The 13,264-nt window shown below is 45.9% G+C and overlaps 2 protein-coding genes across 3 annotated transcripts in view; both read right to left on the reverse strand.

The window, feature by feature from the left end:
- Window positions 1-2,418: 2,418 nt before the first annotated feature.
- LOC132387976 (gastrula zinc finger protein xLCGF3.1-like) overlaps window positions 2,419-13,264 on the reverse strand; it is a 45,916-nt gene continuing 35,070 nt past the window's right edge. The window contains exon 4 of the transcript XR_009510110.1: window positions 2,419-2,881. The gene's annotated coding sequence lies outside the window, so the exon portion shown is untranslated. The remainder of the gene's footprint in view (window positions 2,882-13,264) is intronic.
- Window positions 5,404-10,396, reverse strand: LOC132387975 (zinc finger protein 585A-like). Of its 2 annotated transcripts, none has more exons than XM_059960295.1 (2): window positions 10,350-10,396; window positions 5,404-7,482 (listed from the first exon to the last, which is right to left on the reverse strand). In XM_059960295.1, exon 2 carries the CDS (start codon window positions 7,074-7,076, stop codon window positions 5,619-5,621), a length of 1,458 nt encoding a protein of 485 aa, XP_059816278.1. In that variant the 5' UTR covers window positions 7,077-7,482; window positions 10,350-10,396; the 3' UTR covers window positions 5,404-5,618. The 2 variants fall into 2 exon arrangements, with proteins under 2 accessions (XP_059816278.1, XP_059816279.1); XM_059960296.1 differs by lacking the exon at window positions 10,350-10,396 and adding an exon at window positions 9,158-9,178.

The raw sequence follows: 13,264 nt of genomic DNA on the forward strand, positions 1-13,264 counted from the left end.
AGAACGGGATCCCAATCATCAAACCCCAAAACCCACCCCTCCGCACAAAAGGGAACAATAACATCGAGTCCCACATAAAAAAAAACACTCCTACCCCGCACAACTGCGGTGGAGCCGGTGTCACCAGTGTAGAGGCGGCCGCATCGGGAGCAGCGGACACAACGGGCGACCCCGGAAGATTCACAGGTGAAGTGTCGCCTCACCTGGAAGGATGTTTGGACAGCGGAGAGAGTTCGGCCATCCGGCCCTTTCATTGTGACACCCCAAACTCCACGTCAAATCCGTCCAAACGAATCTGGGTGAATTTTAATGACCAATATATATCGATCAGCTGTCTGAATGATCCCCTGACTCTGAGAGGAAGGGGTATCTATGGTCCACACTGTCAGGGTGTTGAGTTTACCAGGAGACAAAGACTGCAGGGACGAAAGGTTTTCTGTTGGCTAATACACTGTGTGTGGACCCCGCTGGCAATTCTGGTGTTGTGACCCGAATCGGGACAAACACCACGCTGCCCACTCCACCAACAACACGGCACAGCCGGACACATAACAGGGGACTTTACATCCAACAACTCTGGATTCAGTGATGAAACCCGTGATTAATGTTGTTGTCCCACTGAAAAGTCCATTAAGGTGCTTTTAAATGCCTGCGCTCTCCCACAGGTGACGTCACATAGCTCCTACCCCCCCACGCGCCAGACGTCACACATGGCCTCCCCACACCGGGATCTGCCCTCACGTGCGCGGTGTCTTACGTCACCCACGCGCTGCTGTGCACAAGCTTCATCGGTTTAACGGCTGGGCTAATAATCACGTGACCAGCCCCTCTCCCACCGCTGTCAACAGAGGATTCAGGAGCTACGTTATTCCCATTGGTGCGAAGCGATGTCAATCACTGGTTACAACCAGTCACGGAGGCGGAAAAGCCGAGTGGGCATTACCCCGCTGAGTACGTCTCCCGCTCAAGCGCCGACCGCCTCCTCAGAGCGGAGAAAACCTCAAAGTAAAAGTCCGCTTTCTGATTTATTTCCATTTCCCTCCGAGGGCAGTTGGGGCGTTTGTGAAGCGTCTCCTGCGGCCGGAGTCTGATGTATCGCTGAGAGGTAGGAGGAGACCGCTCGGCCCGTCGGTTCGATGCCGGTTCCCCGGGGAGGGAGGGATTGTATTGACAGGATGAAGATGGTGAGAGAGGGGGCGGACAGGATGTTTGTTCCGGTGGGGACAGGAGGGGCTCATCTGTGGAAATATCTGAGCCCACGGTGGTGTCGAGCAGAGGGATTCACCACATGGGGGGCAAACACCGGCAGACTGTTGCCCTGCAAGCGGGGCCAATGGTCCGGGCAAAGTGACAATTATTTGGGCTTTGTTGAGATTGTACCTGGAATATGGTGTAAAATCCCGCTCCCCACACTAACACGGGTTTACAGACCAAAGAACAAACTGCCGGAGGAACTCAGTGGGTCGGACACCATCTGTGGAGGGAAATGGACCGTCAACATTTCGGTCCGAGACCCTCCCTCTGGACCGAGAGTGGACGGGAAATAGTCAGAGAAAAGAGGTGAGGGGTGGGGATGCGGCAAGAGCCGGGGAGTGAGAGGTGGATCCAGGTGAGGGGGGAGGTGGGAAGGTGGAAATAGTGACAGGGGTGGGAGGTGAGTGGTTGGGGCAACACGGGGCTGAAGAATATGGAAATTCCATAGAGGATTAACAAAGAGGTTAGAGAGTATTTGTTATAGAGAGTGCAATGAAGATTCACCTGAATGATCCCTGGTGTGGTGGGGTCATCATATGAAGAAAGATCAAATGTGATAACCCTTTCATTTAGAGTATCGAGGACTGAGAGGTGAACATTGACATGCACAACTTCATTACCGGTTGAACTAGGGATCCCAGTCTCTGAAACAGGGGGTGAACTGCCCGGGACTGAGATGAGGGGAATTGTTTCCACTCTGAGGGTGGTGAATGTCTGTAAATCCCCACCACAGGGGGCGATTATTCTACCTAGAGATTCTACATCTTCCAACCCTTTACAACCTCGTTATAATGAGTTTATTTAATATTTTACCAAAAGAGCCACACAGCCCTACTACCGGCTCGTTATTTCAAGAAACATATAAGTATCTGGGAAACGAGAGGACCTGCAGATGCCAGAAATGGAGAGAACGACACATAAAGTGCTGGAGGAGCTCAGCATGTCAAGCAGCATCTATGGATGGGAATCAACATTCCTGGCCAAGACTCTTCTTTATGACTCGATACCCACGTATCTGGAATATCAACAAGCAAAGACAATAGAAAGTAGTGTGAAATCCATAAAACCTTTGACAAAATTTAGTTCATGGCTTCAAAAAAACCTGCCAAACAGAGCTCAATAGGAAACAAATACAACAAAGGCAATAAACACTTGCATCAATACCGAGATTGACTTTTTTAATGAAAATATCTTGGTCCCATTTCAATCAGTAAAATTTACAAAGACAAATAAGAACTGAAGAGACTTTAGAAAAGTCTATTTACACGAAGTCCCACTTAGATTAACGACTACCTTGGACACAAGGAGGAACAGGAATAACACACATGAAAAAAAAATCACACAACAGTCAGATAAAACCTAAATATATATTTTCATCAAAAATAAACAGGATTCAGCACTCCATGTGTGTATATGCAATCGTGATAAGAAATACAGACCAGAAAACTTAAATGAGAGGCCAACTCAGAACAATAAGTCATCACTCTGGAAGAAAACATTAACCAGTGGAATGAGTATGACCCTCCATGGGAGACATCCCAACGATCTGAGCAGACTAGATGGTGTGAAGGAAGCATCGAGCACCTGACTGAGAGTTGGAGATCCCTTCCCAGAATCAGCGGGGTTCCTTGCAGAAATACAGGACAAGGTGTTTAAGAAAAAGAAAAAAATCTGAAATACATGGAATTCAAGCAAGCAAGACACTAAATGCAGAAAATGCCAAGAGACACCAGACACAATCCAACACATTCCAGGATCCTACAGCAGTTTAACTCAGTCTGATTACTTATGCAGGTACAATCAAGTGGAAAATGTCATTCACCAAAATCTTGCTTTAAAATACAAATGGATGAATGACCACGGTAACTTCATTAAGGCACTATAAATTCAAGCCTGATTCAGTTAAGGACATAATCTCACAATTTATATGATAATTAATACATTATTAGAGATAGGATCATCTCAAATAACCATTCAGATATAATATTACAGGATAAACAAGCAAGAATAACTCCCTCAATAGGTATAACCATTCTCAACACACACATGTGCCTCGACCAATGGGGCCTCTCACCACAGGCATTGTTCATCAGTCAGATAACAAAATTATTTTGTCTGCCAATTAACGTCCAAGTGTTGCTACTCTGTCATTCGTTGCCATGCCCCACTGTTGATTCCTTTCTCCTCATCATACGTTCTTACCAGAACCATCGTCCAGAGTCCCAAACTCTGCCCTGTGCAGACCCGCCTCTGGTTTCTGACCCTGCTCCTTTGAACATCCTACTTATGGTTTCCCAATCCAATTTAAGTCTTTAGAGGACAGTGGTGTTTCCAACAACCCTTTAGAAGCAGCGAAAATGAGTCATAATGTGGAAATAAGTTGTGATTAAGGAGGTTAACGAACAATGTCATTCTTCATCAGCCCAGAGATTAGAACTGCAGTCATCTCGACTTTTTCAGTCTGCAGAGAATTCAAGGGAAACAACAGGGGAGGATTTAAATGGACTGATGTGGAACAGATTCACTGGCCGGGTTCAGCAGGCCTGAGTACACCAGTTGTGTTATAAATTCACTAAGCACCAAAGACAGAGTTTATAATAGAACTGGTTTATTTGTCACAGATGCAGAATATTAAACTCCAGCCCCATTAAAGGTGAATGTGCAGCAGAAGAAACACCTCCCATGCCCAGTGACCAGGGTGCAGAACTGGGTGTGGTGAGCAGCAGCAATAATTGCAGATTTCAGCAGCAATAGTCGCTCTCGAAATTGCATTCAGCAACGATGATGGACAAATATCCAGCATGCAGCTCATTGAAACTATCTCCCCAGTTTGAACCTGGTAGTGTGTCACAAGTGTAACACACTGTAAGGTTTCACTGCTGAGGCAATGGCTTCCCTGCAGCAGCAATGTTTAGGTTACGACTAGAGATAACAGGGTTTTGGAGTGTGGGACTATCCAATGAGAGAAATGTTCTTTCTTGTGAGTCTGGAAGAGAGATTTTCATGGCCTTTTGCTGGGGAGAGATGAGAAGACGTGAATGGAGAGACTGGGCCCTTTTTCTTTTTTTTTGTTTTCTTTACTAACCCTCTGGTCAAAGTAAGAATTATAAATCTTAATAGTTTAATCACATATTATGTACAATTTGTTACTTCAGGTGTCACACAGACGCAAACCAATAAAACTACCAGCAACAATTAAACACACTTGGAGTCTAGTTTTGCAGTTAACAAACAAAATTTTATTGGTAACTACTAATAATAGTGAACTTAAACCAGATAATCCAAGGGTTAGCAATGTTATGCATATATAGGTGTGAATACAGGTTTCCCCCGGTATCTAAAGCTAGAGTGTTACTATGAAACCATTTGTAAGCCGAAATGTCATGAAGTGAAGAAGCAATTACCATTAATCTAAATGGGAAAAGATTTTGGATGTTCCCAGACCCAAAGAAAACCCACCAAATCATACCAAATAGCACATAAAACCTAAAATAACACTAACCTATAGTAAAAGTAGGAATGATAAAGTAGAAATATTGTATGTACGGTGTAGTTTCACTGAAAATCGGGAAGATAGTGAACTGAAATCGATTTGGAGAGAAAAAAAATCGGCACGTGCACGCATGCGTACACAACTGCCGCACAAGGCTTCACGGTCACCCTAGTCTTTCTCGGGGTAAACTCACGTATAAAGCAGGCATCATCTTTATCGTAAAAGTGAAAATCCTCTTTGGTTAGCAAAAACAGGTACTAATGTAGGTCTTTCGTAACAGTGAGCTGTCGTAAAGCGAACGTCCGAAAAACGGGAGCCACCTGTATATAAAATCCAAAACCAAGGTGGTAAACGACATTGTCTTACAATGATGTGGTAGATTCAATTTAGTTCACAAGATGGGGGGGAGGGGGGATAATAGACTTCTCTGTAAGAAGTCGCTTGCTTGTTCTGTGTTGGTAAAGGATCATTCTGACCTTGCTTAACCACACAGAACATAAACATTAGCTGGTCACCATAGCAACCCAGCACTTCTGCAGAAATCCAACAGCGTGTCCAAGGTCAGTCTCGGTTCTCTTTGCACTTTAAGGAGACAGTCCACAGAGAGTATGAACCCCAAGGGCAGATTACACAGGGGACACATCGCTCAGTATCCACCCAAACGAGATTCTTCAGTTTGGCCAGACTGGGGGCTATAACCCCCTCTGTTAAGTTGCCAGCACAACTGGAAGCTACATAACATTAGATGACTGAGTGAATTGCTTCCTACATTCACAGCAGGTGAACGGCCTCTCCCCAGTGTGAACTCAATGATGCACACTGGTTGTTTTGGCTGAGAGAATTTCTTCCCAAAGTCCAAGCATATTGGTCTCTACCCAGTGTGAAGGCGCTGGTGTGCCTTTAGGATGGATGACTGAGTGAATCCCTTCCCACATTCTGAGCAAGTGAACGGCTTCTCCCCAGTGTGAACTCGCCGATGTACCAGTAAGGTGGATGACTTAGTGAATCCCTTCCCACATTCTGAGCAGGTGAAAGGCCACTCCCCAGTGTGAACTTGCTGGTGTGCCAGTAGTTGGGATGACCGAGTGAATCCCTTCCCACACTCTGAGCAAGTGAACGGCCTCTCCCCAGTGTGAACTTGCTGATGTACCTTCAGTTGGGATGACGAAGTGAAACCCTTCCCACAGACTGAGCAAGTGAACGGCCTCTCACCAGTGTGAACTCGCTGATGTATCTGCAGATGGGATGATCGAGTGAATCCCTTCCCACAGTCTGAGCAGGTGAATGGTCTCTCACCAGTGTGAACTCGCTGATGTATCTTCAGTTGGGATAACGAAGGGAATCCCTTCCCACAGTCTGAGCAGGTGATTGGCCACTTTCCGGTATGAACTCGCTGATGTATCTTCAGATGGGATGACGAAGCAAATCCCTTCCCGCAGTCCGAGCAGGTGATTGGCCACTCGCCGGTGTGAACTCCCTGGTGTGCCTTCAGTTGAGATAACTGAGAGTATCCTTTCCCACAGTCCGAGCAGGTGAACGGCCTCTCCCCAGTGTGAACTCGCTGATGTACCTTCAGATGGGATGATGAAATGAATCCCTTCCCACAGTCTGAGCAGGTGAATGGCCTCTCCCCAGTGTGAACTCGCTGATGTATCTTCAGATGGGATGATGAAGTGAATCCCTTCCCACAGTCTGAGCAGGTGAACGGCCTCTCACCAGTGTGAACTCGCTGATGTATCTTCAAATGGGATGACGAAGCGAATCCTATCCCACAGTCCGAGCAGGTTATTGGCCACTCTCCAGTGTGAACTCGCTGATGTACCTTCAGTTGAGATGACTGAGCGAATCCCTTCCCACAGTTTGAGCAGGTGAATGGCCTCTCTCTGGTGTGAACTCGCTGATGTACCTGAAGTTGAGGTAACTCAGTGAATCCCTTTCCGCAGTCTGAGCAGGTGAACGGCCACTCTCCGGTGTGAACTGACCGGTGTTTCAGTAACTTATATGATGAAATGAATCCCATCCCGCAGTCCAAGCAGGTGAATGGCCTCTCCCCAGTGTGAACTTGCTGATGTTCCTTCAGTTGAGATGACTGAGCGAATCCCTTCCCACAGTCTGAGCAGGTGAATGGCCTCTCCCCAGTGTGAACTCGCTGATGTACCTTCAGTTGAGATGTCTGAGCGAATCCCTTCCCACAGTCTGAGCAGGTGAATGGCCTCTCCCCGGTGTGAACTGACTGGTGTCTCAGTAACTTATATGTGGAAGTGAATCCTTTCCCACAGTCCGAGCAGGTGAACGGCCTCTCCCCGGTGTGAACTCGCTGGTGAGCCATTAGGACAGATGACCGAGTCAATCCTTCTCCACAAATTCCTCAGATGACCAGCCTCTGCCCAGTGTGAACTGACTGGTGTGTCCGCAGGTGGGAAGACCAACTGAATCCCTTCTCACTCACAGAACAGGTGAATGGCCTTGCCCAGTGTGAACTTGCTGATGTACCTTCAGTTGAGATGACCGAGTGAATCCATTCCCACTGTCTGAGCAGATGAATGGGCTCCCCCCATGTAAACTAATAGGCATGTCAGTTGGTCAGATGATTGAGTGAATCCCTACCTACCGTCTGAGCAGGAAGGATGATCGAGTGAATCTCTTGCTCCACTTCTTAAATATCTGGACAGAGATAGCAAAACTAGCGTGTTGTGTTCGAGATTCCCGTAGGCAAATTCCTTGTCATTTTTAACCTGTAAAAAGATTTACAAAATCCATCAATGGGTGTAGGACAACATTTCAGATGAGATTCCTTGAGTTGTCAAGGTGTGAGCTGGCATCACACTGTTTCAGTGAAGTTTAACCCAAGTTGGAGAGAGAAATCACCTTTAACTGGGCACAGTGCTGGTATCTGGAATGACCATCAATTCCCTGATGCTCTTCCTGTCTCTTTAAGAATGCCGTCTCCAATCTGTGACCTGGCTCAGTTTGACTCTCTCCGTTGGTATTGTTCCCTGTTCCCACTGAGCTGCATGGGTTCCTGGCCCCAAAGTAACTGAAACACTCTCACACAAATAGCCTGCAATCCGTTCTATGCACCCACAACTCTCAGTGTAAATAAAGTTACCCCTGACATCCCCTCCATATCAACTTTCAAGCACCTTGAAACTATGCTCCCTCACATTAGCCATTTCAGCCCTGGGGTAAAAACCTCTAGCTATCCACACGATCAGTGTCCCTCATCATCCTATACATCTGAAAAAGGCTCTAAACATAAACAAAGATATTATACATATCTTTGAGGATTTGTTGGGAATAGACAACGTTATGACAGTATAGATAGGGTACAGGTAAGCAGCTTTTTCCACTGAGGATGGGTGCGATGACAACCATAGATCATGGGTAAGCGGGGAAGTGAAAATTTAATGGGAACATTTGGAAAAGCTCTTTACTGAAATGGTCGTGAGAGCGTGCAGTGAGATGCCAGCACAAGTGGTGAATATGAGTTCGGTTTCACCATTTAAAAGAAGTTTGGATGGGAGCCTGGATGGTAGGGGTATGGCGGGCGATGGTCCCGGTGCAGTTAGTTGCATTAGACAGTTTAAATGTTTGTTTGGCATTGAATGGATTGGGCAAATAGCCTGTTTCCGTACTGAACTTCTCCATGTTTCTGTGACAGAAGCTGGCTAAACTTGCTTGGAAGGGAAAGATAGGAGTGACAACGGAGCAACAATGGCTGGAGTTTCTGGGAGCAATTCAGGAGCTGAGTGATCGATACATCCCAAAGAAGTGGAAGCATTGTAAAGGCAGGAAGACACAACCGTGGCTGAAATGAGAAGCCAAAGCCAACATAAAAGCCAAAGAGAGGGCAAACAAAAGAGCAAAAACTATTGGAAGCTTTTAGAAACCAACAGAAGACGACTAAAAATAAGTCCGATGAGCTCGGGGGTGGAATTATGATACTGTTGTCATTAATGAGTCTTGGTAGCACCCAACAGTCTGAGGCATTTAGAGGAACAAAATATCGGGGGCCTCAATATCTCTTGAAAACCAAGGCTCCCTGCACCAGTTACCTTTCAGCATACGAACTCTACACTCCCAAAAATGTCTCTTCTGAAGGCCTCCCGCTTACCAAGTACTCCTTTGCCAGAAAACGGCCTATCCCAAACCACACTTGTCAGGTCCTTTTGACACCATCAAAACTGACCTTTTATCCCCTCTGTTCTGTTCCCCTAACTAACGAATCCCCTATCACCCGTTTGACTTTCCTCTGCCAGGTAATCCCTCCATCCCCAACAGTTTCTAAAGCGGCCCACCTGGCTGTTGTGTGGGATGGCAACAAGAGTACTCTGCGATGGCTATTTAACTTCATTTCCCTTCATGTCTCTCACCTAGTTTCCTGTCTCCTGCACCTTGGGTGTAACTCACCTCTCTTCATGTCATATCTATCACCCCCTCCAACTGCTGGATGATCCAAAATTCATCCATTTTCAGCTCCAACTCCTCAAAGTGCAGCTGGGTGCACATCTTGTAGGTGAGGGTGTCTGGGACACTGGAGTTCTCCACACCAATGTCCCCTCTAATTTGTAATGACCAGTGTGCACAGAAATCTTGTACTGTGCATTCTTTTACCCAGTGACGACATGTGCACTGCGAATTTTATATAGAGAGGTATTCATTTTAACAGCCAGCAAATCACTGTCTGTAAGAACTGTGATCTCCTCTGGGCTCGATCCAGTTCATCTGCCCTCTCACACCATGTCACAGGCCTGTAACGGGTAATGAAGGATTTTCTCTCCAGTGCTTTTGCACTTTGTCCATAAGTGGTTTGCTTGCTAAATTATGCTTTAAAAAGTCAGATTTCCAAATATCACTCCAATTCTTCCCTCTTGTAAACTCTCCAACAACTTTTGCATCACCACAATACACACAGGTATCACCAGTTTCTGTATTGTACATAAATATTTCCCCTGAAGTCTCCCCCAATGACTGACGGTGGTGAACTCAGTGAATGAAATCCCAATGAATATGAAGGGAAGGGCAGTAGTCTGTCTCACTGGAGTCTGGCACATTTGTGAAGTGAAAGCTACTTGTTGCCCAGGGCAAAGGTGTTTGATATCATTATCTTCCAGAGAGAATGGTACAAAACATGTCGTCACGGGTTGAAAAGTCCAGAACAAAAGGAGGTGGAACAAGCAACATACACAAAATGCTGGAGGAACTCAGCAGGCCGGGCAGCATCTACGGAAAAGAGTACTAATGCTGAGTTCCTCCGGCATTTTGTGTGTGTTGCTTGGATTTCCAGCCTCTGCAGATTTTCTCTTGTCAGTGATTGAACAAAGGCGAATTTCTCAACTGGTGATGTAAAAGATTTTGTTCCCTTTCTCCGAGTTCCTGATCCTTGCATTTAGATAGCTGGAGCTCAGCTCTGTCTGAGAGATCCATCGGTTCCCATTCCCTCATCAGCCGGGAGCTCCCCGGGGCCCGTGTACGGATCGTGAGGCTGAGAGAGAGGGAAGAGGGCAGGACTGTCCCGGGATTGCGGACTGTGATGTCCGGATTTCACAGGAATCGTTCTGAAGTCGGTGTTTCAGAGAAAAACACGGAGAATCACTCTTACCTCCATCCGACGTTTTCAAGGCCTTCAGTGTACTGTGCGCATGCGTGATATTCGGGGACGTCCTCAGCCTGACGCCTGCGCATTTCATCGGTGCCTCAACGACGGCGAAATTTTAAACTCATGGCCCTATGGGTAATCACGGTGCCATTAAAGATTTGTGCAGGTACCGGTTCAAGGTCCATACCTTATTTTTTCGTGTGCATCGAAAAATCTGCAGCTGTTTTACCGCAGAAAGCGGCTCCCATAAGCAATATACTCAATATCAATGCCTATCGAATGCCAAAGTAAAATGCAGTTATAAAACACAGGAGATTCTGCAGTTGCTTGGAATACAGAGACGCACACACACAAAATGCTGGAGGAACTCTGCAGTTCAAGCAGCAACTAAGCAGCGGAGTACACAGGCTAGGCATGCTGAAAGGGCTCGGTGTAAACGTTGTCTTTTTATTCCTCTTCACAATTGCTGCCTGACTGTTGATTTCCACCAGTATTTTGCAGAAATTAACCACCTTTTTTTTTCGATCAACCAGTTTCCAAATGCTTCTAATCTTTCTTTTGTAGCCACATCCAGCTGGTCTGATTCCTCCTCCTCGTAAACTCTAGACCCCAACTCTCTTTGCAGCCCCAAAGCCTGACTCAATCTGGCAACTCTTTGGTTTCTGACTCTGCACCATCGAAGATTCACTCGCTAGACAGCTGTCAGACTTTAGAGGTGTATTGTGTTACGAGACTGCAGGTTCGTTTACTGCGAGTGCGTTTTTAGTGCCTGATTGAGTTCTTTGACGTAAAACACAAAGGGTGAGGGGGCGGGAGAGGGAGAGGGGGAGGGGAGGGGGGAGGGAGAGAGGGAGGGGAGGGGGAACGGGGAGGGGGAGAGATGGGCGACGGTCGAGAACGTCACAACCACAGTGAGCTCATCGTCTTATTCACCCCGGAGACAATCATTCAGGTGTATAAGATGATAAGAGGCATTGGTCCTGTGGATAGCCAGAGGCTTTTTCCCAGTAGGAAAATGGCTAACACGAGGGGGAATAGGTTTAAGCTGCTTGGAAGTAGGTACAGAGGAGATATCAGAGCAATGTTTTTTAAGCAAAGAGTGGTGTGTGTGTGGAATGCACTGCCAGCGACGGTGGTAGAGGCGGATACAATAGGGTCTCTTAAGGGACTCTTGGATAGGTACATGGAGCTTAGGAAAATAGATTTCTGTGATTCTATGAAATTCGAGGGAAATCTTCTATTCCACGGAGTGGTGACTAGTTGCAACCTGTCACCTCAGGGAGAGTGAGAGGGGAACGGCAGGGGTAGATTTTGATATACGGATATGGAACAGAAACATGGGCAGGAACCAGATGGGCCGAGTGGCCTTTCTAGTTGACATTGTGAGTGTGGTAGAGACAGTAAGTACCTGAAACACGGGATTTTATACAAAACTGTTTTAACTTTCACAGATCCACAATATTAAACACCAGTCTAGTTTAAGACTGACATCAGCAGAACAGACTCCTCCAATGCTCAGTGACCAGGGTTCAGTCCTGGGTGCGATGAGCAGCCGCAAGAACTGCAGAATCTGACAGTAACAGTCCCTCATGAACCTGCAGCTGCCTTCAGTCACCGTGATGGTTAGACTTTTAACACAGAGGTGATTTGAACTTCCTCCCTGATGTAGGAGGGTTCAGACCGAAGATGTAGGGGAGAAAGAAAACAAAAAGATAATAAAGTTGCGTGCACCGTTAGGGATAAGCAGAGAGGAAGAGGTGGAGAGTTTCTTAAATGCATCTATTTTAATGCTCGAGCATTGTCAGATAGGTGGATTAGCTTAGAGCATGGATTGAGACATGGAAATATGATGTAGCTATTAGTGAAACATGGTTGCAAGACAGGTGTGATTGGCAACTAAATATCCCTAGATTTCGTTGTTTAAGGTGTGAAAGAATCGGAGGGGCAAGAGGGTGAGGCATTGTATTGCTTGTCCGAGAAAATATTACAGTGGTGTTTTGACAGGACAGATTAGAGGGCCCGTCTAGGGAGACTACTTGGGTGGAATTGAGGAATGGGAAAGGTGTAGTAACACTTATAGGGGTGTATTATAGACCACATAATGGGGAGCGAGAATTGGAGGAGCAAATCTGTAAGGAGATAGCAGATATTTGTAGTAAGCACAAGGTTGTGATTGTGGCTGATTTTAATTTTCCACACATAGACAGGGAAGCCCATACTGTAAAAGGGATGGATGGTTTCGAGTTTGTAAAATGTGTGCAGGATAGGTTTTTGCAGCAATACATGGAGGTACCAACTAGAGAAGTGGCAGTGTTGGATCTCCTGCTGGGAATGAGATAGGTCAGGTGATGGAGGTATGTGTTGGGGAGCACTTCGGGTCCAGTGATCACAATACCATTAGTTTCAATATAATTATGGAGAAGGATAGGACTGGACCTAGGGTTGAGATTTTTGATTGGAGAAAGGTTAACTTTGATGAGATGCGAAAAGATTTAGGAGTGGATTGGGACAATTAGTTTATGGGTAGGATATAACAAAGAAATGGAGTTCATTTAAAGGTGAAATTTTGAGGGTACAGAATCTTTATCAGCATGGAGCAAATGAGGTGCTCGAGGAATATAAAGAATGTAAAAAGAATCTTAAGAAAGTAATTAGAAAAGCTAAAAGAGGATCTGAGGCTGCTTTGGCAAGTAAGGTGAAAATGAATCCAGAGGGTTTCTACAGTTATATTAATAGCAAAACGATAGTGAGGGATAGAATTGGTCCCTTAGAGAATCAGCGTTGACAGCTATGGGGGAGATTTTGAAAAATGATTTTCATTGGTATTCACTAAGGAGAAGGATATTGAATTGTGTAAGGTAAGAGAAACAAGTACGGTAGTTATGGAAACTCTGATAATTAAAGAAGAGGAAGTACAG

This window comes from Hypanus sabinus, unplaced genomic scaffold, assembly GCF_030144855.1.
Source record: "Hypanus sabinus isolate sHypSab1 unplaced genomic scaffold, sHypSab1.hap1 scaffold_246, whole genome shotgun sequence".
NCBI lineage: Eukaryota > Metazoa > Chordata > Chondrichthyes > Myliobatiformes > Dasyatidae > Hypanus > Hypanus sabinus.

Bases quoted from the DNA above. Each gene is read 5' to 3' on its own strand.
- LOC132387975 (XM_059960295.1), bottom strand. From the start codon at position 7,076: ATGGCTCACCAGCGAGTTCACACCGGGGAGAGGCCGTTCACCTGCTCG.